Source organism: Scyliorhinus torazame, chromosome 29 (genome assembly GCF_047496885.1).
Source record: "Scyliorhinus torazame isolate Kashiwa2021f chromosome 29, sScyTor2.1, whole genome shotgun sequence".
Classification (NCBI taxonomy): Eukaryota; Metazoa; Chordata; class Chondrichthyes; order Carcharhiniformes; family Scyliorhinidae; genus Scyliorhinus; species Scyliorhinus torazame.
In genome coordinates this window covers 9,517,244-9,542,343 of record NC_092735.1, presented here as the reverse complement: position 1 = coordinate 9,542,343, position 25,100 = coordinate 9,517,244, and the positions used below count along the sequence as shown (strand labels likewise).

General features: G+C 54.2%; 1 protein-coding gene across 3 annotated transcripts in view; it reads left to right on the top strand.

Moving 5' to 3' along the window:
- LOC140403843 (uncharacterized) overlaps positions 1-25,100 on the top strand; it is a 349,170-nt gene that overhangs the window by 36,451 nt on the left and 287,619 nt on the right. For all 3 annotated transcript variants that reach the window (XM_072492027.1, XM_072492026.1, XM_072492028.1), the window contains exons 2-4: positions 18,974-19,055; positions 19,157-19,367; positions 23,507-23,951. In XM_072492027.1, coding sequence (XP_072348128.1) covers positions 18,993-19,055; positions 19,157-19,367; positions 23,507-23,951 — 719 coding nt within the window. In that variant the 5' untranslated portion in view covers positions 18,974-18,992. The remainder of the gene's footprint in view (positions 1-18,973; positions 19,056-19,156; positions 19,368-23,506; positions 23,952-25,100) is intronic.

Genomic DNA, 25,100 nt, shown 5'->3' with positions numbered 1-25,100 from the left:
GTACAGCACGGGGTTAGATACAGAGTGAAGCTCCCTCTACACTGTCCCCATCAAACGCTCCCAGGACAGGTACAGCATGGGGTTAGATACAGAGTAAAGCTCCCTCTACACTGTCCCCATCAAACACTCCCAGGACAGGTACAGCACGGGGTTAGATACAGAGTAAAGCTGTCTCTACACTGTCCCCATCAAACACACCCAGGACTGGTACAGCACGGGGTTAGATGCAGAGTAAAGCTCCCTCTACACTGTCCCCATCAAACACACCCAGGTCTGGTACAGCATGGGATTAGATACAGAGTAAAGCTCCCTCTACACTGTCCCCATCAAACACTCCCAGGACAGGTACAGCATGGGGTTAGATACAGAGTAAAGCTCCCTCTACACTGTCCCCATCAAACACTCCCAGGGCAGGTACAGCACGGGGTTAGATACAGAGTAAAGCACCCTCTACACTGTCCCCATCAAACACTCCCAGGACAGGTACAGCACGGGGTTAGATACAGAGTAAAGCTCCCTCTACACTGTCCCCATCAAACACCCGCAGGGCAGGTACAGCACGGGGTTAGATACAGAGTAAAGCTCCCTCTACACTGTCCCCATCAAACACTCCCAGGACAGGTACAGCACGGGGTTAGATACAGAGTAAAGCTCCCTCTACACTGTCCCCATCAAACACTCCCAGGACAGGTACAGCACGGGGTTAGATACAGAGTAAAGCTCCCTCTACACTGTCCCCATCAAACACTCCCAGGACAGGTACAGCACGGGGTTAGATACAGAGTAAAGCTCCCTCTACACTGTCCCCATGAAACACTCCCAGGACAGGTACAGCACGGTGTTAGATACAGAGTAAAGCTCCCTCTACACTGTCCCCATCAAACACTCCCAGGACAGGTACAGCACGGGGTTAGATACAGAGTAAAGCTCCCTCTACACTGTCCCCATCAAACACTCCCAGGACAGGTACAGCACGGGGTTAGATACAGAGTAAAGCTCCCTCTACACTGTCCCCATCAAATGCTCCCAGGACAGGTACAGCACGGGGTTAGATACAGAGTAAAGCTCCCTCTACACTGTCCCCATCAAACACTCCCAGGGCAGGTACAGCACGGGGTTAGATACAGAGTAAAGCTCCCTCTACACTGTCCCCATCAAACACTACCAGGACAGGTACAGCATGGGGTTAGATACAGAGTAAAGCTCCCTCTACACTGTCCCCATCAAATGCTCCCAGGACAGGTACAGCACGGGGTTAGATACAGAGTAAAGCTCCCTCTACACTGTCCTCATCAAATACACCCAGGACAGGTACAGCATGGGGTTAGATACAGAGTAAAGCTCCCTCTACACTGTCCCCATCAAACACTCCCAGGACAGGTACAGCACGGGGTTAGATACAGAGTAAAGCTCCCTCTACACTGTCCCCATCAAACACTCCCAGGGCAGGTACAGCACGGGGTTAGATACAGAGTAAAGCTCCCTCTACACTGTCCCCATCAAACACTCCCAGGACAGGTACAGCACGGGGTTAGATACAGAGTAAAGCTCCCTCTACACTGTCCCCATCAAACACTCCCAGGGCAGGTACAGCACGGGGTTAGATACAGAGTAAAGCTCCCTCTACACTGTCCCCATAAAACACTCCCAGGACAGGTACAGCACGGGGTTAGGTACAGAGTAAAGCTCCCTCTACACTGTCCCCATCAAACACTCCCAGGACAGGTACAGCACGGGGTTAGATACAGAGTAAAGCTCCCTCTACACTGTCCCCATCAAACACTCCCAGGACAGGTACAGCACGGGGTTAAATACAGAGTAAAGCTCCCTCTACACTGTCCCCATCAAACACTCCCAGGACAGGTACAGCACGGGGTTAGATACAGTGTGGGTGGAGTCTTACGAAAAAATGGAAAAGTGTCAGTCCTGGCGAGTACACAGAGTAAATCGATGGGATTACTCATTGACCCTTGAGCCTTATCGAAGAAGTAGTGCGTGGGCTTGGTTAATGGCATCACTGTGGCGAGGCAGAGATACTTACCGCCGTGAACCAGCTTCAAACCGATCGTCTTTAAAGGGGTCCCAGCCAGCGCTGCAGTCGAACGGCACCCAGGCCACGTCTCGGGGCTCTCCCTCCTGACAGTCACCACCCCTGATTCAACCCCCATCAGTGGCAGATCCCGCCCACCCTCCCCCTTTGGGGGGCTATACTTACCTCTGCACCCCTGGGGGGATCCCCTCGACTGCCTCGCACTTGGCCAGGCTCTAATTGGGAGGAGGAATCGCCGTTTCCACACACACAGTGGTTGGATCTGAAAGGCACTACTCGAGCGATGATGCATTCGTGGCTTTCAAAAGGGGTTTGGATAATTATCGGAAGGAAAATAACGTACAGAGCTACGGGCCAAGGGCGGGGGAGTGGCTGAGTTGTTCCTACAAAGGGCTAGCACGGACACAATGGGCCAAATGTCCTCCTTCTAAGCTGTAACCATTCTGGAATTCTATCAATCTAACGCTGTTCAGAGAGCTGACACAGACACAAGGGGCTGAATGGCCTGTTCCATGATCCTGTGATTCTATGAAAGTGTGGCATCCGCCCCAGGCAAGAGTCCTCATGCTCCCACTCTTGAAGTGGCGACTTTTGCACAGCGGCTAAAGGACCACCCGGCTGCTTGCTGTTCCCCGGCTTCCAACACCATTCCCGAGCTGGAGAACATTGAACAAAACGATCCGAAACGATCCTGCAAATGAAACAGGAGTTCAGCATTCCCCACAATCGCTGGGAACTCTGGTCCAGATAACGCTGCCCTCTGACCTCCAGCCCCTAACCCTCACCCCGGATCCACCCCCTTCACCCCTGACATCTCCGTGACCCTTAATCACTGCCTCCCTGTCACCCCCCCCCCCCCCAATCCCCGGTAACACCCTCCACAGCCCTTGATATCTCTACAATACAGGCAGCACAGTGGCTAGCACTGCTTCCTCCCTGCGCCGGGGACCCGGGTTCGATTCTGACCTCGGGTCACTGTCTGCGCAGAGTCTGCACGTTCTCCCCGTGTGTGCCTGGGTTTCCTCCGGGTGCTCCGGTTTCCTCCCACAGTCCAAAGATGTGCAGGTTAGGTGGATTGGCCATGATAAATTGTCCCAAAGGTTCATAGAACATAGACCACAGCACAGTACAGGCCCTTCGGCCCACGATGTTGTGCCGAACTAGTCTGAAACTAAGATCAAATCAACCGACTCCCACTCATTCTAGTGCACTCCGTATGCCTACCCAATAACCGCTTGAAAGTTCCTAAAGTGTCCGACTCCACTACCATAGCTGGGAGTGCTCTCCACGCCCCAACCACTCTCTGAGTAAAGAACCTACCTCTGATATCTCTCCTATATCTCCCACCCTGAACCTTATAATTATGCCCCCTTGTAACAGCTACATCCACCCGAGGAAATAGTCTCTGAACGTCCACTCTATCTATCCCCCTCATTATCTTATAAACCTCTATTAAGTCGCCTCTCATCCTCCTTCGCTCCAAAGAGAAAAGCCCTAGCTCCCTCAACCTTTCCTCATAAGTCCGACCCTCCAAACCAGGCAGCATCCTGGTAAATCTCCTTTGCACCCTTTCCAATGCTTCCACATTCTTCCTATAACGAGGTGACCAGAACTGCACACAATACTCCAAATGTGGTCAAACCAAGGTCTTGTATAGTTGCAGCATAACCTCACGGCTCTTAAACTCAATCCCCCTGTTAATAAACGCTAACACACTATCGGCCTTCTTCACGGCTCTATCCACTTGGGTGGCAACTTTCAGAGACCTGTGGACATGAACTTTGAGATCTCTCTGCTCCTCCACATTCCTCAGAACCCTGCCGTTAACCCTGTAATCCGCATTCAAATTTGTCCTACCAAAATGAATCAGTGGGGTTGCGGGAATAGGGTGTGGGTGTGGATCTAGGTAGGGTGGTGGTGACTCGATGGGCCGAATGGCCAGCTTCTGCACTGTAACACTGTTGCCCCCTCCCAAGCCACCTGATCCTCCCCCAACATCCTGAACACCCCCCCCCCACCCCCCTCCCACCCACCACCCTCGTCCACCCCCATCCCCTACTCCTGTCACACTCTGCCACTTCGCCCAGTGTGGTCTCTGAGTAACGAGGCGAGAGGCCCTTCAGACCTCCTCAGCCGTACCGTGCACTGGGGGGGGGAGACTGTTGTTCCCAGAAATGGGCGCTCGACAAATTTATCCTCCGCTATTCCTGTCTGCTTAAATCCGGGAACAAATCAACCGACTTTAGCAAGGAGGGTGTAATAGAACGATAAAATAGATGAAGGAGAGGCACTTAATATGGCGGAATCGCAAAATGGTCACAAGGAGGCCATTCAGCCCTTTTTCTCTGAAGGAGCATTCCACCCTGTGACACTTGCCTGTCTTTTCCTCACAACTCTGCGTGTTATTCCTTTCCAGACGACAATCCTGTTCCCTCTCAAATGCCTCAGTTAACCCTGACACCACCACACTCTCAGGCAGGGCATTCCAGATCCCCACTGTGCGAAAAGGTTTCCCCTCATGTCGCTGTGGTGATATGCATCACTGTAAGTACACAAGGGGTTAATGCAAATACACTAAGACTAAATAAACACTAGAGGGAGCACCAGAGACATCATGACACCCAGACATTCAACCAATAGGCCAGTAAGATAGGACACGACCAATGGGCAGTCACGATACACACAGAGGTGACACTACCACAGGGGGGCATTACACCAACCCATATAAAAGGACACAGCACACATGATCTTTCTCTTTCCAGTGGATACACTCAGTGAGTACAGACAGGGTTGTTTGAAACACATCACACCCACCACGTGGATTGTAGCAGACTGGTTCGTCAGTCTGAGTAGCTATAGCAGGATTAAGAGGAGAGTCGAATCCAAGTAGGAAAATTGTTAACAGTTTAATAAACGCGTTGAAGCTATCTCCAAGACTGAACCTTCCTTTGTCAGAGTGCGCATCAATGAAGCAGCTAATGCTACGTCGAGAGCAGAACACAACAGTCGCCATTGCTCCTTTTGTTAATTATCTTCAGCCTTGTGCCCTCCAACCCTCCCCTCAACGGGAACCGTTTTCCCCCTCGGCTCTCTCCAGATTCCACACCTCTATCAAATCTCCTCTCAACTTTCCCTTCTCCAAGGACAACAATCCCAACTTCTCCGACCTTTCCACGTAACTGAGGTTTCTCACCCCGGGTACCATTCTCATGAATCTTTTTCCGCGCTCTCTCGCACGTCTACGCCTCCTCCCGAAAGTGGGACGCCACAGAACTGGGCGCGGCTCTCGAGAGTCTAAAACGTCACCCGCCCAGGAAGAGACGCGCCCTCGGTTACTGAGGGAAATGAGGATTTAAATGGCACAGACTCTTCTTGTCTGTGAGGGTCTGTGCCGGGGGACTGAAGGGTCGAGTGAGGTAGGAGGGCTCGGGTATGAAATGGTGGAAGTGATAACTGAGTTGTACAGAACCTTGACTAGAATCCCTTTGGAGAACTGCATTCAGGGTCGGGATTCTCTCAGCCCGGGGCTGGGCCGGAGAAACAACGCGGCCGGTGCGAATCGCGCCTCGCCGCCCCGGCGGCGGGACGCGATTCTCTGCAGAGCGGAGATTCGGTGGCATTGGCGCCGGCCAGGGGCCGCTCCACGGGGATCCCCCCCCCCTCCCCCCGGACAATTCTCGGCCCGGGATGGGCCGAGCGGCCGATACATAAAACCCGAGTCCCCCCCGGCGCCGTTCTAAGCTGCTCTTAGCCGGCGGGACGTTGGCGTGGAAGGGTCCGAGGGTGGCCTGTGGGGGGGTTGTCCGACCTTGGGGGGGGGGGCCCTCCGTTGTGGCCTGGCCCTCGATCGGGGCCCACCAATCGGCGGGCCGGCCTCTCGGGCTGCGGGCCTCCTTTCTTCTGCGCCGGCCTCTGTAGCCCTGCACCATGTTGCATCGGGGCCTGTTGGAGGGCATTTTGTGATACTGGACTATGATATAAATTATAGGTGGCCCTGTAACTACATTTGTGCTCCTATCTTACCTTTGAATAGTTTTGATGAGACAAAAGGTACCCATTGGCTTGGATGCCTGTTTAGACGAGGCAATTTGTAGAAATAGATAGTGTATACACAATGCTTGTTAATATCAGAAAGGACACAAAATGGCTGTTAGCCATTAAAGCAATACTAAAGACACAAAATGGCTGAACTAGCCACTTTCCTTTAACAATAAGTTACAAACTGTGTAAGCTACCTCATGAGAACCTAGGGAGTATTTCAACAGCCGCTGATAACAGCTTCCCAGAACAAGAAATGCTCTGTGTCCTTGATAAGTTGCAGACAGGACATCATTATGTTAGTTTTGAATGACTTCTGTATGAAGTTAGGGGCAGGTAGGGCAACACCCACTTTAACCATAATGTGATAACTGGGATGCTAGGAAAATTGATTGACTGCATATCATTAAGTGTGACGCAAATATAGTTTTTTAAAAAAAAAAATATTTTATTGAAAATCTTTGGTCAACCACCACAGTACATTGTGTATCCTTTACACAATAATATAACAGTATAAGTAACAATGAACTGTTTTATAAACAAAGAATAAATAATATATAACAAAAACGAAAACTAAAACTAAATGGCAACTGCCTTGTCTCAGATAAACACTCTCCAAAAATATGATTTAACAGTCCAATATACAAGTATTTATAGCAACGACCTATACATATTATACATATATATTAACAACCCTGAGAGTCCTTCTGGTTCCTCTCCCCCCCCCCCCCCCCCCCCCCGGGCTGCTGCTGCTGCCTTCTTCTTTTCCATTCCCTCTATCTTTCTGTGAGGTATTCGACGAACGGTTGCCACCGCCTGGTGAACCCTTGAGCCGATCCCCTTAGGACGAACTTAATCCGTTCCAGCTTTATAAACCCTGCCATGTCATTTATCCAGGTCTCCACCCCCGGGGGCTTGGCTTCCTTCCACATCAACAGTATCCTGCGCCGGGCTACTAGGGACGCAAAGGCCAAAACATCAGCCTCTCTCGGCTCCTGCACTCCCGGCTCTTGTGCAACCCCAAATATAGCCAACCCCCAGCTTGGTTCGACCTGGACCCCCACTACTTTCGAAAGCACCTTTGCCACCCCCACCCAGAACCCCTGTACTGCCGGACATGACCAGAACATGTGGGTGTGATTCGCTGGGCTTCTCGAGCATCTCGCACACCTATCCTCTACCCCCAAAAATTTACTGAGGCGTGCTCCAGTCATATGCGCCCTGTGTAACACCTTAAATTGAATCAGGCTTAGCCTGGCACACGAGGACGATGAGTTTACCCTACTTAGGGCATCCGCCCACAGCCCCTCCTCAATCTCCTCCCCCAGCTCTTCTTCCCATTTCCCTTTCAGCTCATCTACCATAATCTCCCCCTCGTCCCTCATTTCCCTATATATATCTGACACCTTACCGTCCCCCACCCATGTCTTTGAGATCACTCTGTCCTGCACCTCATGCGTCGGGAGCTGCGGGAATTCCCTCACCTGTTGCCTCGCAAAAGCCCTCAGTTGCATATACCGGAATGCATTCCCTTGGGGCAACCCATATTTCTCGGTCAGCGCTCCCAGACTTGCGAACTTCCCATCCACAAACAGATCTTTCACTTGCGTTATTCCTGCTCTTTGCCATATTCCAAATCCCCCATCCATTCCCCCCGGGGCAAACCTATGGTTATTTCTTATCGGGGACCCCCCCAAGGCTCCCGTCTTTCCCCTATGCCGTCTCCACTGTCCCCAAATTTTCAAAGTCGCCACCACCACCGGGCTTGTGGTGTATTTCTTCGTTGAGAGTGACGCGAATATAGTTGATTAATTGTATGTAAATGAGTATACAACTAATTCCGCCCCTTGAATCTGTATATTAACCCGTGTGAGCCTTAGCTCAAGTGAGGAAAGGGTGTTGTCAATAGGCTGCGGAGCTTCAGGCCTTTCCTCCCAGAATTCTGATGCAATAAACTGCTTTTTTAACTTCTTATCAGGCCTTTGTGTGAATATTTTCACCTCTAACAGGGCATGGGCGCCGAAAGTGGCCGAGCTTTTTGATCGGAATGCCTCCTTCCCTTTTGTCGCTGCTTCATAAGGGCACCTCGTGATGGTTGCAATCTGTGGTTGCAAGAAGGACTTGGCGATGGGAACCATGGTCCTGGCACGTCTGCGGGGGCGATGGCAGACCCTGTCTGGGTGCAGTTCACTAGCTGAGTGGTGCAGCATAGGACTCTGCGAAGTCTAGGGCACTTTTTACAAGCCGTGCTTGGCTGAATGCACCGCCTTTCCTGCAAAGGCCAATGGACTGGAATCATTGAACTACTCGTGATGTGCTCAACGTCCCATTCCTGTGCAAAGTCCCGGGACTCTCTGGGAACAACCTGACGAGGATTGTCTGTCATTAGATCCAAGAGGCAGCCAGATTAGCCAGAAAAAAACAGCAGACCTGGGAATTGGGAGCAGTTTTGAATAAGAAGGGATATAAAAACAGGAAGGCAGATTATTATCTGAATGGTTATACATTGAGAGAGGGGCATGGGCAACAAGACATGGGCAGCACGGTAGCACAGTGGTTAGCACTGATGCTTCACAGCGCCAGGGTCCCAGGTTCGATTCCCCGCTGGGTCACTGTCTGTGTGGAGTCTGCACGTTCTCCCCGTGTCTGCGTGGGTTTCCTCCGGGTGCTCCGGTTTCATAGAATTTACAGTGCAGACGGAGGCCATTCGGCCCATCGAGTCTGCACCGGCTCTTGGAAAGAGCACCCTACCCAAGGTCAACACCTCCACCCTATCCCCATAACCCAGTAACCCCACCCAACACTAAGGGCAATTTTGGACACTAAGGGCAATTTATCATGGCCAATCCACCTAACCTGCACATCTTTGGACTGTGGGAGGAAACCGGAGCACCCGGAGGAAACCCACGCACACACGGGGCGAACGTGCAGACTCCGCACAGACAGTGACCCAAGCCGGGAATCGAACCTGGCACCCTGGAGCTGTGAAGCAACTGTGCTAACCACTGTGCTGCCTTGCCGCCCATAAGACCCGAAAAACGTGCTGTTAGGTGAATTGGACTCCCTCAGTGTACCCGAACAGGCGCCGGAATGTGGCGACTAGGGGCTTTTCACAGTAACTTCATTGCAGTGTTAATGTAAGCCTACTTGTGACAATAAAGATTATTATAATGTGCACTAGTCGCTGAAGGTAAGCATGCAGGTGCAGCAGGCGGTAAAGAAGGCAAATGGTATGTTGGCCTCCATTGCGAGAGGTTTTAAGTATAGAAGCAGGGATGTGTTGCTGCAATTGTACAGGGCCTTGGTGAGGCCACACTTGGAGTACTGTGAGCAGTTTTAGTCTCCTTCTCTGAGGAAGGATGTTCTTGCTCTCGAGGGAGAGCAGCGAAGGTTTACCAGACTGATTCCAGGGATGGCGGTTCTGTCATATGGAGGAGAGATTGACTCGGTTGGGATTGTTCTCGCTGGAGTTCAGAAGAATGAGGGGGGATCTCATAGAAACCTATGAAATTCTAACAGGACTGGACAGGGTAGATGCGGGAAGGATGTTCCCGATGGTGGGTGTGACCAGCACCAGGGGTCACAGTCTGAGGATTCGGGGGAGACCATTTAGGACAGAGATGGGGAGACATTTCTTCACCCAGAGAGCGGTCGGCCTGTGGAGTTCGCTACCACAGGGAGTTGTTGAGGCCAAAACATTGCATGTTTTCAAGATTATAGAACTTGGGGCGAAGGGGGGCAGAGGATATGGGGGGAGGCGGTTACTGAGTTGGAAGATCAGCCATGATCATAATGAATGGCGGAGCGGGCTCGAAGGGCCGAATGGCCTCCACCTGCTCCCATTTTCTACGTTCCCGTTATGCGCTGCGGGATGCCGTGCGTGGACTCTTCAGCTTCCCGCTCCATTTGAAAACATCAGCTGCCGCGAACGATTGTGGAAGATCCAGGGCCTCATGTAGGTGCTTCCTCGGTTTTGATGCGACTTGAATGGTTTGCTTGGCGCCCACCTGGATACGTCCCTCTCCATGTCTGCATGCATCGATGGCCAGTGTTGGGACTCCTTTGGCCTGTAACATGGTTGCCTGCAGCCCTGTTGGAGGTGCCCTTGTTGGAGTTGCTGGGTGTAGTGCCTGCAAAGAGGGAGGGGCGATGAATCGCTGACCACGCAGCATCGGCCCGTCCTGTACAGTTAGCGCCTCTCGTGTAGAGAAGAATGTGTGGAGCTGATGGGGAAGCTCCTTTGAGGACTCGGAGCAGCCTTTAATGATGACTTTGCAGAGCTGCTCGCATGTAAGATCCACCTGCAAGACATCCTCAAGCTCATGGATTCGACGAGAAGAGAGGACCTGTATTGTCATGATGTCAATGTCCTGCTCATGATCTTGCTGGCCAGTGGCAGGCGGGAGAGCTCTGAAAAGACCATTAGCCAGGTACAGCTCCTTACCACACTGTAGTTGTAATGTTGCAGCTTGAAGAGGCTTTTTAAGAATAGTGATGACGATCGCTTTCAACAGGATGACCAGATATGGCACCATGAAAATTCTGACAAGTGGACACGAAGACGTCTCGATTTGGGGAATAACGAGTCTCGGGGTCAGTGGGGGCCCTTGATGCTAAGGCCAATCATCTGGCATTCTGGATGCAGAGAGCTCCAACTCCGCTGCGAGGAGTACAGGGGCTCGAATGTCGACGTTTTGTGGGGAGCTAAGAGTGCTCCTTTGAGCTTGTTAAACGCAACAGTATGGTGCTCCCGCCAGCACCATTTCGCACAGGGCTAAATTGCTGGCTTTTAAAGCAGATCAAGGCAGGCCGGCAGCACGGTTCAATTCCTGTACCAGCCTCCCCGAACAGGTGCCGGAATGTGGCGACTAGGGGCTTTTCACAGTAACTTCATTTGAAGCCTACTTGTGACAATAAGCGATTTTCATTTCATTCATTTCATCTAGGTTGAAGAGCTGATGAGGTTAGTGACATCACTGTAGTAAGGCACAGACTTGGAAAGATCATTCGTCATACATTGCTTTATCCCTAACTTCGTTTCCTCTCTTACATTTGGTTGACCTCAAAAGAGTGGCCAATCCACCTAACCTGCACTTCTTTGGACTGTGGGAGAAAACCCGGAGCATCCGGGCGACACTTTTCCGAATTTTGCCTCGTTGCCTGCGATGTTTCGATTAAACACAAGAGGTTCAATGCGCCAAAGTCCCGGTTCCATTCTGCCAACTCCTGATACCATGTAAAAGTATTGGGCCTCAAAAACTGGCGACCAGGGGCTAACAACAACAATCTGTGTGTCAGCCCAAGCTTTGGGAGAACTCCCCCGTTCCCGGCACGCAACCTGTCTACCCAGCCTGAAGTGTGTTCAACAATGGAGTATCCACAATGCACTGGGGTGGAGAATGCCAAAGATTCACAACCCTTGTTGCTCGTTTTAGCCTTAGTTTACTTTATTCTTATTCTGTCATCTTTGCTCATGAGTCGCCAGGTACCTTTCTGATACCGCCACGTGGTTCAAGTCCAAGTAATGATTAATAATGCAGCACACCGCTTAGTAAGAGTTAAATCAACGCTCATTTATTATATACAGCAATTAATACTTATACGATAATTCTACTTCTAGACTACTACCTACCGCTAAAGGCCAATACTTAACTTTGGAAATGGCCCACCAGGTCAGGGAAACGAATGGTCTTTCGTATGGGTTCTGAGCCTGCGGGATTCCAAAGCTGGTACAAGTCGATAGTCAGGAGTGTCTATCTGGTAGCGATCGCTGGAGTAAGACTTACAGTTTTCTTGTTGAAGGGTCTCGAAGGTTGCGAGCAGGAAGAGAAGGGTTGATCTGAACTTGGCCCCTATTCTTATAGTTCCCAGGGGCTTCCCGCCTCTCGGGGCGGACCTCGTACCTGGTTTCAAGTGATTGGACTTGGTCCCAATCACTTGGTTCGATATGCTCCAATAATGGGGCGATTCCTTGATCGGGGGGTGGTCGTTTACCTTCCTTTGTGTCAGCCCCTGCTGGCGCCGAAAGGTCTGGGTCGGCTTTGAGTTGCTAATTTGTAGCAATTGTTCCCGGGGATGACTGCTTACTATGCAGATGGATGGGTTGTTGTGATGTTAATGGCTGCAGGTATCGGTCTGGGCCGACTTCCCCAGAGCCGATTACACTGTTTTGCCTGCAGCTGTCCATTTGAGTCCTATTGGCTGATTTTCCCATCAGCCTCTTTCGTTCGCCATTTTAGATCGGGGTTTGACCATTCTAATCGGGAATCAGCCATTTTAGCTGGCTACACCCTTTGATTTGAAATTTTTTCTTTTTATTCACTCATGCGACGTGGGCGTCGCTGGCTGGGCCGGCATTTATTGCCCATCCCTAATTGCCCCTTGAGGGGGAAGTTAAGAGTCAACCACATTGCTGTGGGTCTGGAGTCACGTGTAGGCCAGACCAGGTAAGGACGACAGATTTCCTCCCTGAAGGACATTAGTGAACCAGATGGGTTTTTACAACAATCAACACTGGTTTCATGGGCATCATTAGACTTTTAATTCCAGATTTAAAAAAAAAAATTGCATTCAAATTTCACCATGTGGTGTGACGGGAATTGAACCTGGGTCCCCAGAGCATTTCCCTGGGTCTCTGGACTGCTAGATTGAAGAACTGTCTCCTCATCCCAGTCCCTAAAGTTTCAGACCCTTTTTCTGAGACTTTGCCCCCCCCCGTGTTGTAGATTCCCCGGCAAAGGAATCAGCTTCGACCCTGTTAAACATGTTACGAATCTTCTTTAAAAAAAAATATTTATTAAAGTTTTTTAACACAATTTTTCTCCCTTACAAACAATAACCCCCCCCGTAACAAAAAAAACGAGAAATCGCGCAGAGCAAGATATATACATGGCAAAATGATATATTTACACAGCTTTGTACACTGGCCCTCACCCGTACGTGCCAGTTTCCCCAACCCTTCATGTTATCTCTTGCTCAGCCACCCTCCCAGGCAGTCCCCCCTTTCCCCCCCCCCCCTCCCCAGGACGTGTCCCCCCCCCAAGGTTGCTGCTGCTGTTGACCGACCTTCCTCTAACGCTCCGCGAGGTAGTCTAGGAACGGTTGCCACCGCCTGTAGAACCCCTGCACAGACCCGCTCAAGGCGAACTTAATCCTCTCCACCTTTATGAACCCAGCCATATCATTTATCCAGGCCTCCAGGCTGGGGGGCTTCGCCTCCTTCCACATTAGCAAGATCCTTCGCCGGGCTACTAGGGACGCAAAGGCCAGAATGCCGGCCTCTTTCGCCTCCTGCACTCCCGGCTCGTCCACTACTCCAAATATTGCTAGCCCCCAGCTTGGCTTGACCCGGACTTTCACCACCTGAGATATTGCTCCCGCCACTCCTCTCCAGAAGCCCTCCAGTGCCGGGCATGACCAAAACATATGGACATGGTTTGCCGGGCTCCCTGAGCACCTTCCACATCTGTCCTCTACCCCAAAGAACCTACTCAACCTCGCCCCCGTCAAGTGCACTCTGGACCACCTTAAATTGTATCAGGCTGAGCCTGGCACACGAGGAGGAGGAATTAACCCTACCCAGGGCATCAGCCCACAGCCCTTCCTCGATCTCCTCCTCCAGCTCCTCCCATTTACCCTTCAACTCTTCTGCTAGCGCTTCCCCCTCTTCTTTCATTTCTTGGTGTAGTTCCGACACCTTGCCCTCCCCGACCCATACACCCGAGATCACCCTGTCTTGAACTTCTTGTGCCGGGAGCAATGGGAATTCCCTCACCTGTCGCCTCACAAAAGCCCTCACCTGCATATATCTAAAGGCATTTCCCGGGGGTAACTCAAACTTCTCCTCCAGTGCCCCTAGGCTCGCAAACGTCCCGTCGATGAACAGGTCCCCCATTCTTCCAATCCCCGCCCGATGCCAGCTCTGGAACCCCCCGTCCATCTTCCCCGGGGCAAACCGGTGGTTACCCCTGATCGGGGACCACACCGATGCTCCCATTGCACCCCTATGCCGTCTCCACTGGCCCCAGATCCTTAGCGTTGCCGCCACCACCGGGCTCGTGGTGTACTTTGTCGGCGAGAGCGGCAGCAGTGCAGTCACCAATGCCCCCAGGCTCGTTCCTTTACAGGACGCCATCTCCATCCTCTTCCATGCCGCCCCCTCTCCCTCCATAACCCACTTACGGATCATCACCACATTTGCTGCCCAGTAGTAGCTCCCCAGGTTTGGCAGCGCCAACCCTCCTCGGTCCCTACTGCGTTCCAGGAACCCTCTCCTTACTATCGGGGTCTTATTCGCCCACACAAACCCCATAATACTCCTGCCTACTCTCTTAAAAAAGGCCTTAGTGATCACGATGGGAAGGCACTGAAACACGAACAGAAACCTCGGAAGGACCACCATTTTGACCGACTGCACTCTACCCGCCAGCGAGAGCGGTAACATGTCCCATCTTTTGAAATCCTCCTCCATTTGCTCCACCAACCTCGTCAGATTCATTTATGTAGGGTCCCCCAACTCCTGGCTATCTGGATCCCCAGATACCGAAAGCTCCCCTCCGCCCTCCTCAGCGGTAGGTCCCCTATCTCTCTTTCTTGGTCCCCCGCCTGTAATACAAAGAGCTCACTCTTCCCTACAGTGAGCTTATAGCCCGAAAACTCCCCAAACTCCCTTAGAGTCTGCATGACCTCCACCATCCCCTCCACTGGAGCCGCCACGTACAGCAACAGGTCATCTGCATATAGCGACACCCGATGCTCTTCTCCCCCTCGGACCACCCCCCTCCATTTATTAGACTCCCTCAATGACATGGCCAATGGTTCGATCGCCAATGTGAACAACAGGGGGGGACAGGGGGCACCCCTGCCTCGACCCTCGGTACAGTCAAAAGTACTCCGACCTCCGCCGGTTCGTCACTACACTCGCCATCGGGGCTCTGTAAAGGAGCTTAACCCAATTGATAAACCCTACCCCGAACCCAAACCTACGCAGCACCTCCCAGAGGTACTCCCACTCTACTCGGTCAAAGGCCTTCTCCGTGTCCATAGCTGCCACTATCTCCGCCTCTCCCTCCACCGATGGCATCATCATCACGTTTAAGAGCCGCCGCACATTGGTGTTTAGTTGCCTGCCCTTTACGGATCCCGTCTGGTCTTCATGGATCACCCCCGGGACACAGTCCTCGATCCTCGTAACCAGCACTTTTGCCAGCAACTTAGCATCCACATTGAGCAGCGAGATCGGCCTGTACGGTCCACATTGCTGTGGGTCCTTGTCCCGCTTTAGGATCAAAGAAATTGTCGCTTCCGACATTGTCGGGGGCAGGGTCCCTTCCTCCCTTGCCCCATTAAAGGTCCTCACCAGTAGCTGGGCCAACAGGTCTGCGTACTTCCTATAGAACTCCACCGGGAATCCGTCCGGTCCCGGGGCCTTCCCCGCCTGCATACTCCCCAAACCCTTGCTCCTACATGTTACGAATCTTGATGCTTCGGGACAATCATTACTCATTCTACATTTTGGAGGAAGTAGGCCCGTTTTACTCACCCTCTCACCATAGGACAGCTTCAGGGAGAATCATAGAATCCCCACAGTGCAGAAGGAGGCCATTCAAAGAACAAAGAACAAAGAAATGTACAGCACAGGAACAGGCCCTTCGGCCCTCCAAGCCCGTGCCGACCATACTGCCCGACTAAACTACAATCTTCTACCCTTCCTGGGTCCGTATCCTTCTATTCCCATCCTATTCATATATTTGTCAAGATGCCCCTTAAATGTCCCTATCGTCCCTGCTTCCACTACCTCCTCCGGTAGCGAGTTCCAGGTACCCACTACCCTCTGCGTAAAAAACTTGCCTCGTACATCTACTCTAAACCTTGCCCCTCTCACCTTAAACCTATGCCCCCTAGTAATTGACCCCTCTACCCTGGGGAAAAGCCTCTGACTATCCACTCTGTCTATGCCCCTCATAATTTTGTATACCTCTATCAGGTCACCCCTCAACCTCCTTCGTTCCAGTGAGAACAAACCGAGTTTATTCAACCGCTCCTCATAGCTTATGCCCTCCATACCAGGCAACATTCTGGTAAATCTCTTCTGCACCCTCTCTAAAGCCTCCACATCCTTCTGGTAGTGTGGCGACCAGAATTGAACACTATACTCCAAGTGTGGCCTAACGAAGGTTCTATACAGCTGCAACATGACTTGCCAATTCTTATACTCAATGCCCCGGCCAATGAAGGCCAGCATGCCGTATGCCTTCTTGACTACCTTCTCCACCTGTGTTGCCCCTTTCAGTGACCTGTGGACCTGTACTCCTAGATCTCTTTGACTTTCAATACTCTTGAGGGTTCTACCATTCACTGTATATTCCCTACCTGCATTAGACCTTCCAAAATGCATTACCTCACATTTGTCCGGATTAAACTCCATCTGCCATCTCTCCGCCCAAGTCTCCAGACAATCTAAATCCTGCTGTATCCTCGGACAGTCCTCATCGCTATCCGCAATTCCACCAACCTTTGTGTCGTCTGCAAACTTACTAATCAGCCCATCAAGTCTGCACCAACCCTTGGAAAGAGCACCCCGTCCCACCCCCAATCCCTGTGTTCCCACCTCCTCCACCCTATTCCCGTAATCCCACCTAACCGTTGGACACTAAGGGGCAATTTAGCATGGCCAATCCACCTAACCTGCAAACCTTTGGACTGTGAATATATACTTGCCGGGCTGGATTCTCCATTATTGGGACCATGTCCCCACCCCGGTGTCAGAACGGTAGAGGTTTACGCCAGAAAAACTGGCATCAAAGGGACATGAATTCCGTGCCCTGCAGGGGGCGAGCAGGGAGCCGGAGTAGATCTCGCAGCTTTTGCTGCAGATACGGGCCCTTGCACTTCCGGGTCGGAGGCCGCGCATGCGCAGGGCAGTGGCCTCCAGCGACTGCGCCGTGCTCCATGGTGGACTCGGACCGCGGAGCTGGACCCAAAAAGGAAACCCCCCGATCGGCCGCGCGCCTAACCCTCAACGCCCGCACAAACATTTACCGGCCGCCTATAAGGGCCTCCCCTGCCCTCCGACCGGTCCGCCCCCGACCAGGGCGGCCGCGGACTGAGCTCCCGACCAGGGCGGCCACGGACTGAGCCCCCGACCAGGGCGGCCGCGGACTGAGCTCCCGACCAGGGCGGCCACGGACTGAGCTCCCGACCAGGGCGGCCACGGACTGAGCCCCCGACCAGGGCGGCCGCGGACTGAGCTCCCGACCAGGCGGCCGCGGACCGAGGCCCCCGACCAGGGCGGCCACGGACTGAGCCCACAGCCACCGCGGACTGAGCCCCCGACCAGGGCGGCCGCGGACTGAGCCCCCGACCAGGGCGGCCGCGGACTGAGCCCCCGACCAGGGCGGCCACGGACTGAGCCCCCGACCAGGGCGGTAACGGACTGAGCCCCCGACCAGGGCGGCCACGGACTGAGCCCCCGACCAGGGCGGCCACGGACTGAGCCCCCGACCAGGGCGGCCACGGACTGAGCCCCCGACCAGGGCGGCCACGGACTGAGCCCCCGACCAGGGCGGCCGCGGACTGAGCCCCCGACCAGGGCGGCCACGGACTGAGCCCCCGACCAGGGCGGCCACGGACTGAGCCCACAGCCACCGCGGACTGAGCCCCCGACCAGGGCGGCCACGGACTGAGCCCCCGACCAGGGCGGCCACGGACTGAGCCCCCGACCAGGGCGGCCACGGACTGAGCCCACAGCCACCGCGGACTGAGCCCCCGACCAGGACGGCCACGGACTGAGCCCCCGACCAGGGCGGCCGCGGACTGAGCCCACAGCCGCCGCGGACTGAGCCCCCGACCAGGGCGGCCGCGGACTGAGCCCCCGACCAGGGCGGCCGCGGACTGAGCCCACAGCCGCCGCGGACTGAGCCCCCGACCAGGGCGGCCACGGACTGAGCCCCCGACCAGGGCGGCCACGGACTGAGCCCCCGACCAGGGCGGCCACGGACTGAGCCCCCGACCAGGGCGGCCACGGACTGAGCCCCCGACCAGGGCGGCCACGGACTGAGCCCACAGCCACCGCGGACTGAGCCCCCGACCAGGGCGGCCGCGGACTGAGCCCCCGACCAGGGCGGCCACGGACTGAGCCCCCGACCAGGGCGGCCACGGACTGAGCCCCCGACCAGGGCGGTAACGGACTGAGCCCCCGACCAGGGCGGCCGCGGACTGAGCCCCCGACCAGGGCGGCCACGGACTGAGCTCCCGACCAGGGCGGCCACGGACTGAGCCCCCGACCAGGGCGGCCACGGACTGAGCCCACAGCCACCGCGGACTGAGCCCCCGACCAGGGCGGCCACGGACTGAGCCCCCGACCAGGGCGGCCACGGACTGAGCCCCCGACCAGGGCGGCCACGGACTGAGCCCCCGACCAGGGCGGCCACGGACTGAGCCCCCGACCAGGGCGGCCGCGGACTGAGTCCCCAGCCGCCGCGCGAGTATCCCGCCCGGCTGGAGCAGGTTTAACTTCCACACCGTCGGGACTCCGGCCGGTCGGGGGTGGAGAATGGCGGAGCGGGCCCCTGGCAATGGCCCCAGGTAAATCCCAGGCGGCGCGGCGTACTCCCCGAGTACGCTGCCTTTCGGTCCCGATTCCTTGCGGGAAAATAAATTCTCCGCCCCTTCGCTGGCCACAACTTTGGCGTCGGGGTGAGGAGAAGCCACCCCCGATGTGTGTTCCAGGTGGACACTCATCAAAACCCTGAAGCAAGACTGGCTAAGGCGGAAAATGAGGTTGGGATCCAAATCAGCCACGATCTAACTGGATGGCAGTTTGGGGCCGAATGGCAGTTTTCTGTTTCCCTGAATCTATGTTTAATTTGTCTTTTATTTTTAAAGCTGCCAAGTGGAACCGGGAATGCACAACCAACTGACAAGTCAGTTTAGCAGGAAATGGGCCATGGACACAGCTCCGTTTCGGGTAAGTCCGAACTCCATGGCAGCCGTCCGCAGCCAGAGGATCTGCCCCGGCGGTAACACGCTTTTTTTTCTCTCTCCCCCCCCCCCCACTTCACTCCACAGACCTCCGAGCTGTCCAGCGCCATGGTAACCAGAGGGCACTCACACCGAGGCGAGCGGATCCTGGGGCCCAGTGTCTCCGTGCTGCAGGGGGAGAGCAGGAGCTGGGACATGCATTCCGACAGCCCGATATGGAGCCAACTGCGCAACAGAATGAACACGCGGGGCCGGTCAGACTCGATAGAGCCCAGAGGAAAGACGGTGGCATCGAAAGGTGAGTTGGAGGATCGGAACATACTGCCGGCGAATATAATCTTCACGGCACAGATCCACTCAGCTATTTACTCACCAGCGCAATCGATACTCAACTGAAATGATGACATGATAGCTTTGCCGTTCGCACGTGGGCAAGGGTTTAGAACAAAGAACAATAGCACAGGTACAGGCCCTTCGGCCCGCCAAGCCTGTACCGGTCATGATACCAACCGTGGCCAAAACCCTCAGCACTTCCTTGTGCCGTATCCCTCTATACCCATCCTCCATGTGTTTGTCAAGGTGCCTTTTGAACGCCGTTAATGTATCCGCTTCCACAACCTCCCCTGGCAACGCGTTCCAGACACTCGCCACCCTCTGTGTAAAAAACCTGCCTCGCACATCTCCTCTAAACTTTGCCCCACGGACCTTAGACCTATGTCCCCTGGTGACTGACCCCTCCACCCTGGGAACGAGTGCCTGCCCATCCACTCTGTCCATGCCCCTCATAATCTTGCAGAGCTCGATCAGGTCACCCCTCAACCTCCGTCGTTCTAATGAAAACAGTCTGAGTCTATTCAGCCTCTCCGCGTAGCTAACACCCTCCAGACCGGGAAACATCTGGTAGTGTGGCGACCAGAATTGTGCGCAACATTCCAAGTGCAGCCTTACCAAGGTTCTATACAACTGCAGCCTGACTTGCCAGTTTTTATACTCAATGTTTCGGGTTGCTAACACAGGTTGGACATAAGGGCATGAGGGTTAAGAGCAGGAGTAGGCCATATTTTTGACAGGCGCGGGCCCGATGGAGCGAAAGGCCTTTCCTGCGCTGTGGGACTGCATGGCTACACACTGCTCACCTTTATTCTGCCCTTCACACATTCTAATCTCTTTCTGTGCCACCATCATCGCCCTTCTAAGCCTTAATCACCCCATTTACACCCCCCCCCCCGACAGTATAAATCTGACCCCATTTCCAGATCTCTCCAGCTTTGACGAAGAGTTAGGGTGGTTAGCACTGCTGCCTCATGGCGCCGAGGCCCCGGGTTCGATCCCGGCCCTGGGTCACTGTCCGTGTGGAGTTTGCACATTCGCCCCGTGTTTGCGTGGGCCTCGGCCCCACAACCCAAAGATGTGTAGGGTAGGTGGATTGGCCACGCTAAATTGCCCCTTAATTGGGGAAAAAAGAATTGGGCACTCTAACAATTTTAAAAAAAAGCTTTGACAAAGAGTCATCCAGCCCCCCGTTCTCTCCACAGATGCTATGATGTGGAGATGCCGGCGTTGGACTGGGGTGAGCTCAGTCAGAAGTCTTACAACACCAGGTTAAAGTCCAACAGGTTTGTATCAAACACTAGCTTTCGGAGCACTGCTCCTTCCTCAGGTGAATCTGAATTCCTCATTCACCTGAGGAAGGAGCAGCGCTCCGAAAGCCAGTGATTTGAAACAAACCTGTTGGACTTTAACCTGGTGTTGTCAGACTTCTTACTGTCCATGAACCTTGACACCTAACCAGATCAAAACTCTATCCATCTCAACCTTGAACATGTTCTGTGTCCCAGCCCAACGCCGCTCTCTGGGATAGTGAACTCTTGAGGATTCGCAATCCCCATGAGACACAAAATGATCTGTGCCGTTAGTGGGTGATCCCTTATCCTGAATTTGTGCCCCATGGTTCTAGATTGCCCTCCTCCCCCGGAGGGGGAGACGTCCCTTCCACGTCTCCATGTCAAGCCCCCTCTGAATCTCATATCAATAAGATCGCCTCTCATTCCTCTAAACGCCACTGGGTATAGGCCCAATCTCCTCACCCTCTCTTCACCCCTTCATACCAGGAATAAACTGAGTGACTCTTCACTGAACTCCCTCAGATTCAACCCTTTTGAGATAAGGGGACCAATGTGCAGTGTGTAATCCTGAAGTTAATCTCATCACGGTGGCACAGTGGTTAGCACTGCTGCCTCACAACAGCGGCAGAGATCCAGGCTCGATTCCAGCTTTGGGTCACTGTCTGTGCGGAGTCTGCACCTTCTCCCCGTGTTTCCTCCGGGCGCTCCGGTTTCCTCCCACAAAGGTGCACCGGTTAGGTGGATTGGCCCATGTACATGGCCCCCAAATGCCCAAAGATTGGGTGGGGTCGCGGGGAAAGGGCGGGAGATTGGGCCTAGGGAGGGTGCTCTTTCAGAGACCAGATGGGCTGAATGGCCTCCTTCTCCACTGCAGGGGTTCAATACCTCCCAAGCACCCAGCCGAACTCCCTTCTCCCTCTTCCTGACTCTGTCGAACCCAACCTTGGGCGGGATTCTGCGGGAATTGGCGGGGCGGGCAACTCCGGGGCCGAGGAGTGGCGGGAACCACTCCGCCCCAAAGGTGCGGAATCCTCCGCACCATCAGGAGCTAGGCCAGCGCCGGGGAAGGGGCTTGGCGCTACGCCAACCGGCGGCGAAGGGCCTCCGCCAGCCGGCACGAGTTGGCGCATGCGCGGGAGCGTCAGCGTGCGCTGGCGTCATCCCAGCGCATGTGCAGGGGGGTTCGTCTCCGCACCGGCCATGGCGGAGGTCCACAGCGGCCGACGCGGAAGAATAGAGTGACCCCACGGCACAGGCCCGCCCGCGGATCGGTGGGCCCCAGATCCCCCCGTGCCCTCCCCCCCCCCCGAGGACCCCGGAGGCCGCCCGCGCAGCCAGGTCCCGTCGGTAAGTACCTACTCTAATTGGCGGGATTGGGCCCCAGATCCCCCCGTGCCCCCCCCCCCCCCCCCCCGGGCAATTCCCCGACCCGGTGGGGGGGGTCAGAGATTCCCGCCCCTGGTTTCTGCTGCTCCTGCTTTTCCTCAGGTCCTCACAATTCTTTCCCTCCCTCAGCCTTTCCTCCCTCTTACGATGTTTGCGCGTCTGCTTGTTTTCACCGTAGCCGTGACGGGGGACGTTGGCATTGTCCTGCTTATCTTTGATTTGCTTCAAGACTCCCTCAGTCCAGGGCTCAAAGCCCCATTTTTCTTTTCTTTGGTTAACCCTTTCAATTGTTGCCTGGGCAAGGCCGTCGAGTCTTTGCTTCCAGTGTCCATGTGTGGCGATTTTTCTCTCTCTAACTGTACCTAACAAAGTGGGTATGGCCCCCCCCCAGCGATAATGGGAGACTATCCCACCTCTGCTGGTCCACTGCGACCTTCCCCACCAAGCACAAAGATGCGCTTGTTTAGGGGAATTGGACATTCTGAATTCTCCCTCCGTGTACCCGAACAGGCGCCGGAATGTGGCGACTCGGGGATTTTCGCAGTAACTTCATTGCAGTGGTAAAGTAAGCCTACTTGTGACACTAATAAAGATTATTATTATTAGCCCCACACTTAGCCGCCGTTGCCACAGGCACTGCTGGGACGACTCTTTGGTCGCCACCGCTCCTGAGGTGTGGGACTCCCTTCCGCCTGGGTTAGGGACGGAAATCCAGTCTCCAGACAATTAATGCTCCCCGTGGTGCATTAATTAAAATAGCTGGTGGGGGGGGGGTCTGCCGTGTTCATTGAATCATACAATTCTTACAGTGCAGAAGGAGGCCATTCGGCCCATCGAGTCTACACCGGCTCTTGGAAAGAGCACCCTACCCAAGCCCACACCCCCACCCTATCCCCATAACCCAGTAACCCCACCCAACACCAAGGGCAATTTTGAACACTAAGGGCAATTTATCATGGCCAATCCACCTAACCTGCACATCTTTGGACTGTGGGAGGAAACCGGAGCACCCGGAGGAAACCCACACAGACACGGGGAGAACGTGCAGACTCCGCACAGACAGCGACCCAAGATGGGAATCGAACCCGGGACCCTGGCGCTGTGAAGCAAGAGTGCTAACCACTGTGCTGCCGTGCCGCCCCACTGATTCCCTCCCTAGCTTCTGAAACTGTCCCTGCGGGATTTCCTCTCCTCCCTAGGTCGCAGGCAGGTTCTGGGCATGGCCACGAATTCAGGAGTGAGAGGGCAGAGTTCGAGCAGCACAAAGGTCACCGAGGATCAGAGGGCTGGGTGAGATCGCAGAGACGGGAGGGGGGGGGGGGGGGGGTGCGGTTTGAGTCCACGGAGGGGACTGGAACACGATAGGCTGTTTTAAAATTGGGGTCGTTAAGTATCGGTGCACTGACTGTGCTTCTGTCCCCGGCAGACACGGAGTTGGTGAGCGGCGAGCGAGCGAGCAGCCGGAATTCCCGGGTGGAAAGCGGATACTTCTCCCTGGAACGAGCGAAACAGGACTCGGCCCACAACTTGTCCCCCGGCGGGCGGCGGACCGCGGACGCCAAGAGTGCCGGCCAGAGCTGCTCGACCGTCTTCGGGAACGCCGCCGGCTCCGGGGGGCCGCTGTCCCTCGGCCGGCTGACCTCATCCCAGAGCTCCTTCGAGTCGGAGTCGAGCTGGGGCACGGGCAGCGTGACGAGTCTGGATGGCAGGCTACTCCACAGAGACTACACGGCGCTGGCGGACATCCCCAAGCCCAAGCGAATCATCAGTCGGGAGAGGCTGGAGCAGGACTATAAGCAGCCAGGTCAGAGGCACCGGACCCGGAGCCCGGGGCTCGAGGAAGTTGACCGCTTGTTCGGACAAGAACGCAGGTGAGCACGTCTGTCTTAACAACTTTACAAGTGCGTGTGCAATATGACCGGGAATAGCAATCGAGGGATCAGAAAGCGGTAGGGAATCGAGGCATTTAGGATTGTGCCACGGGTCGGTGTAAGAGGAGATATTTTCGTTTGTCAGTGGAGACTGAAAATTCAGGGGACAAGAAATACAATAAATTACACTTGGAATATTGTGTCCAGTTCTGGTCGCCTCATTATAGGAAGGATATGGATGCTTTGGAGAGGGTGCAGAGGAGATTTACCACGATGCTGCCTGGACTGGAGGGCATGTCTTATGGAGAAAGGTTGAGGGAGCGAGGGCTATTCTCACTGGAGCGAAGAAGGCAGAGAGGTGACATGTGTCATGTGAGGGTACCTTTAAGACATGGATGTTTAAGCAATGTACCTTTAAGAAACCAGTGATGTCAGAGAGTGGGTGGAGCTGAGGTCAGGTCAGCCATTTTGCAGTTTAGTTTTGCAGTTTGAGTTTTGAAAAAGAGCTGGTGTGTGTCTGTGTGTTTCCAGAGAGCTGCAGTTAGTTCGGAAAGAGCTTGTGAGTGTCTGTGTTTTGCAGTGAGCTGGATTTGCTGTGACGTCTGCCATAAAAGACCATCTCTGGATCATTTGAACTCAAAATAGTAAAGCCTTTAACCTGATGTGATTCTGTTTAAAGGTGTTAAGTCTCTTGGAAGTTTGAAGGAACATTTTGAGGAATTATTTACTGTTGCAATATTTTCGGAGTTATCCTTGAAGTAAGGGGTGTTAAGAGATCCAATGTTCATTTAAGATGTTAAGTTGAGTTCATGGAATAAACATTGTTTTGTGTTTAAAAACCCACGTGTCCATAATTGTAATCCCACACCTAGGGAACAAGCCGTGTGCTCGGAAAAGCAACAAATACATTAAAGGGAGAGGTTGGTTGAGCTCCATGATACATTTTGGGGCTCTGAAAACACCTCGCCCATAACACATGATGGAGATGTACAAGGTGATGAGAGGCATGGAGAGAGTGGATAGCCACAGGGATGAAATGGCTGTCACGAGGGGACATAATATTCTGGCGATTGGAGGAAGGTATCGGGGAGATGTCAGAGGTCGGTTCTTTACACAGAGAGTGGTGGGTGTGTGGAATGCACTGCCAGC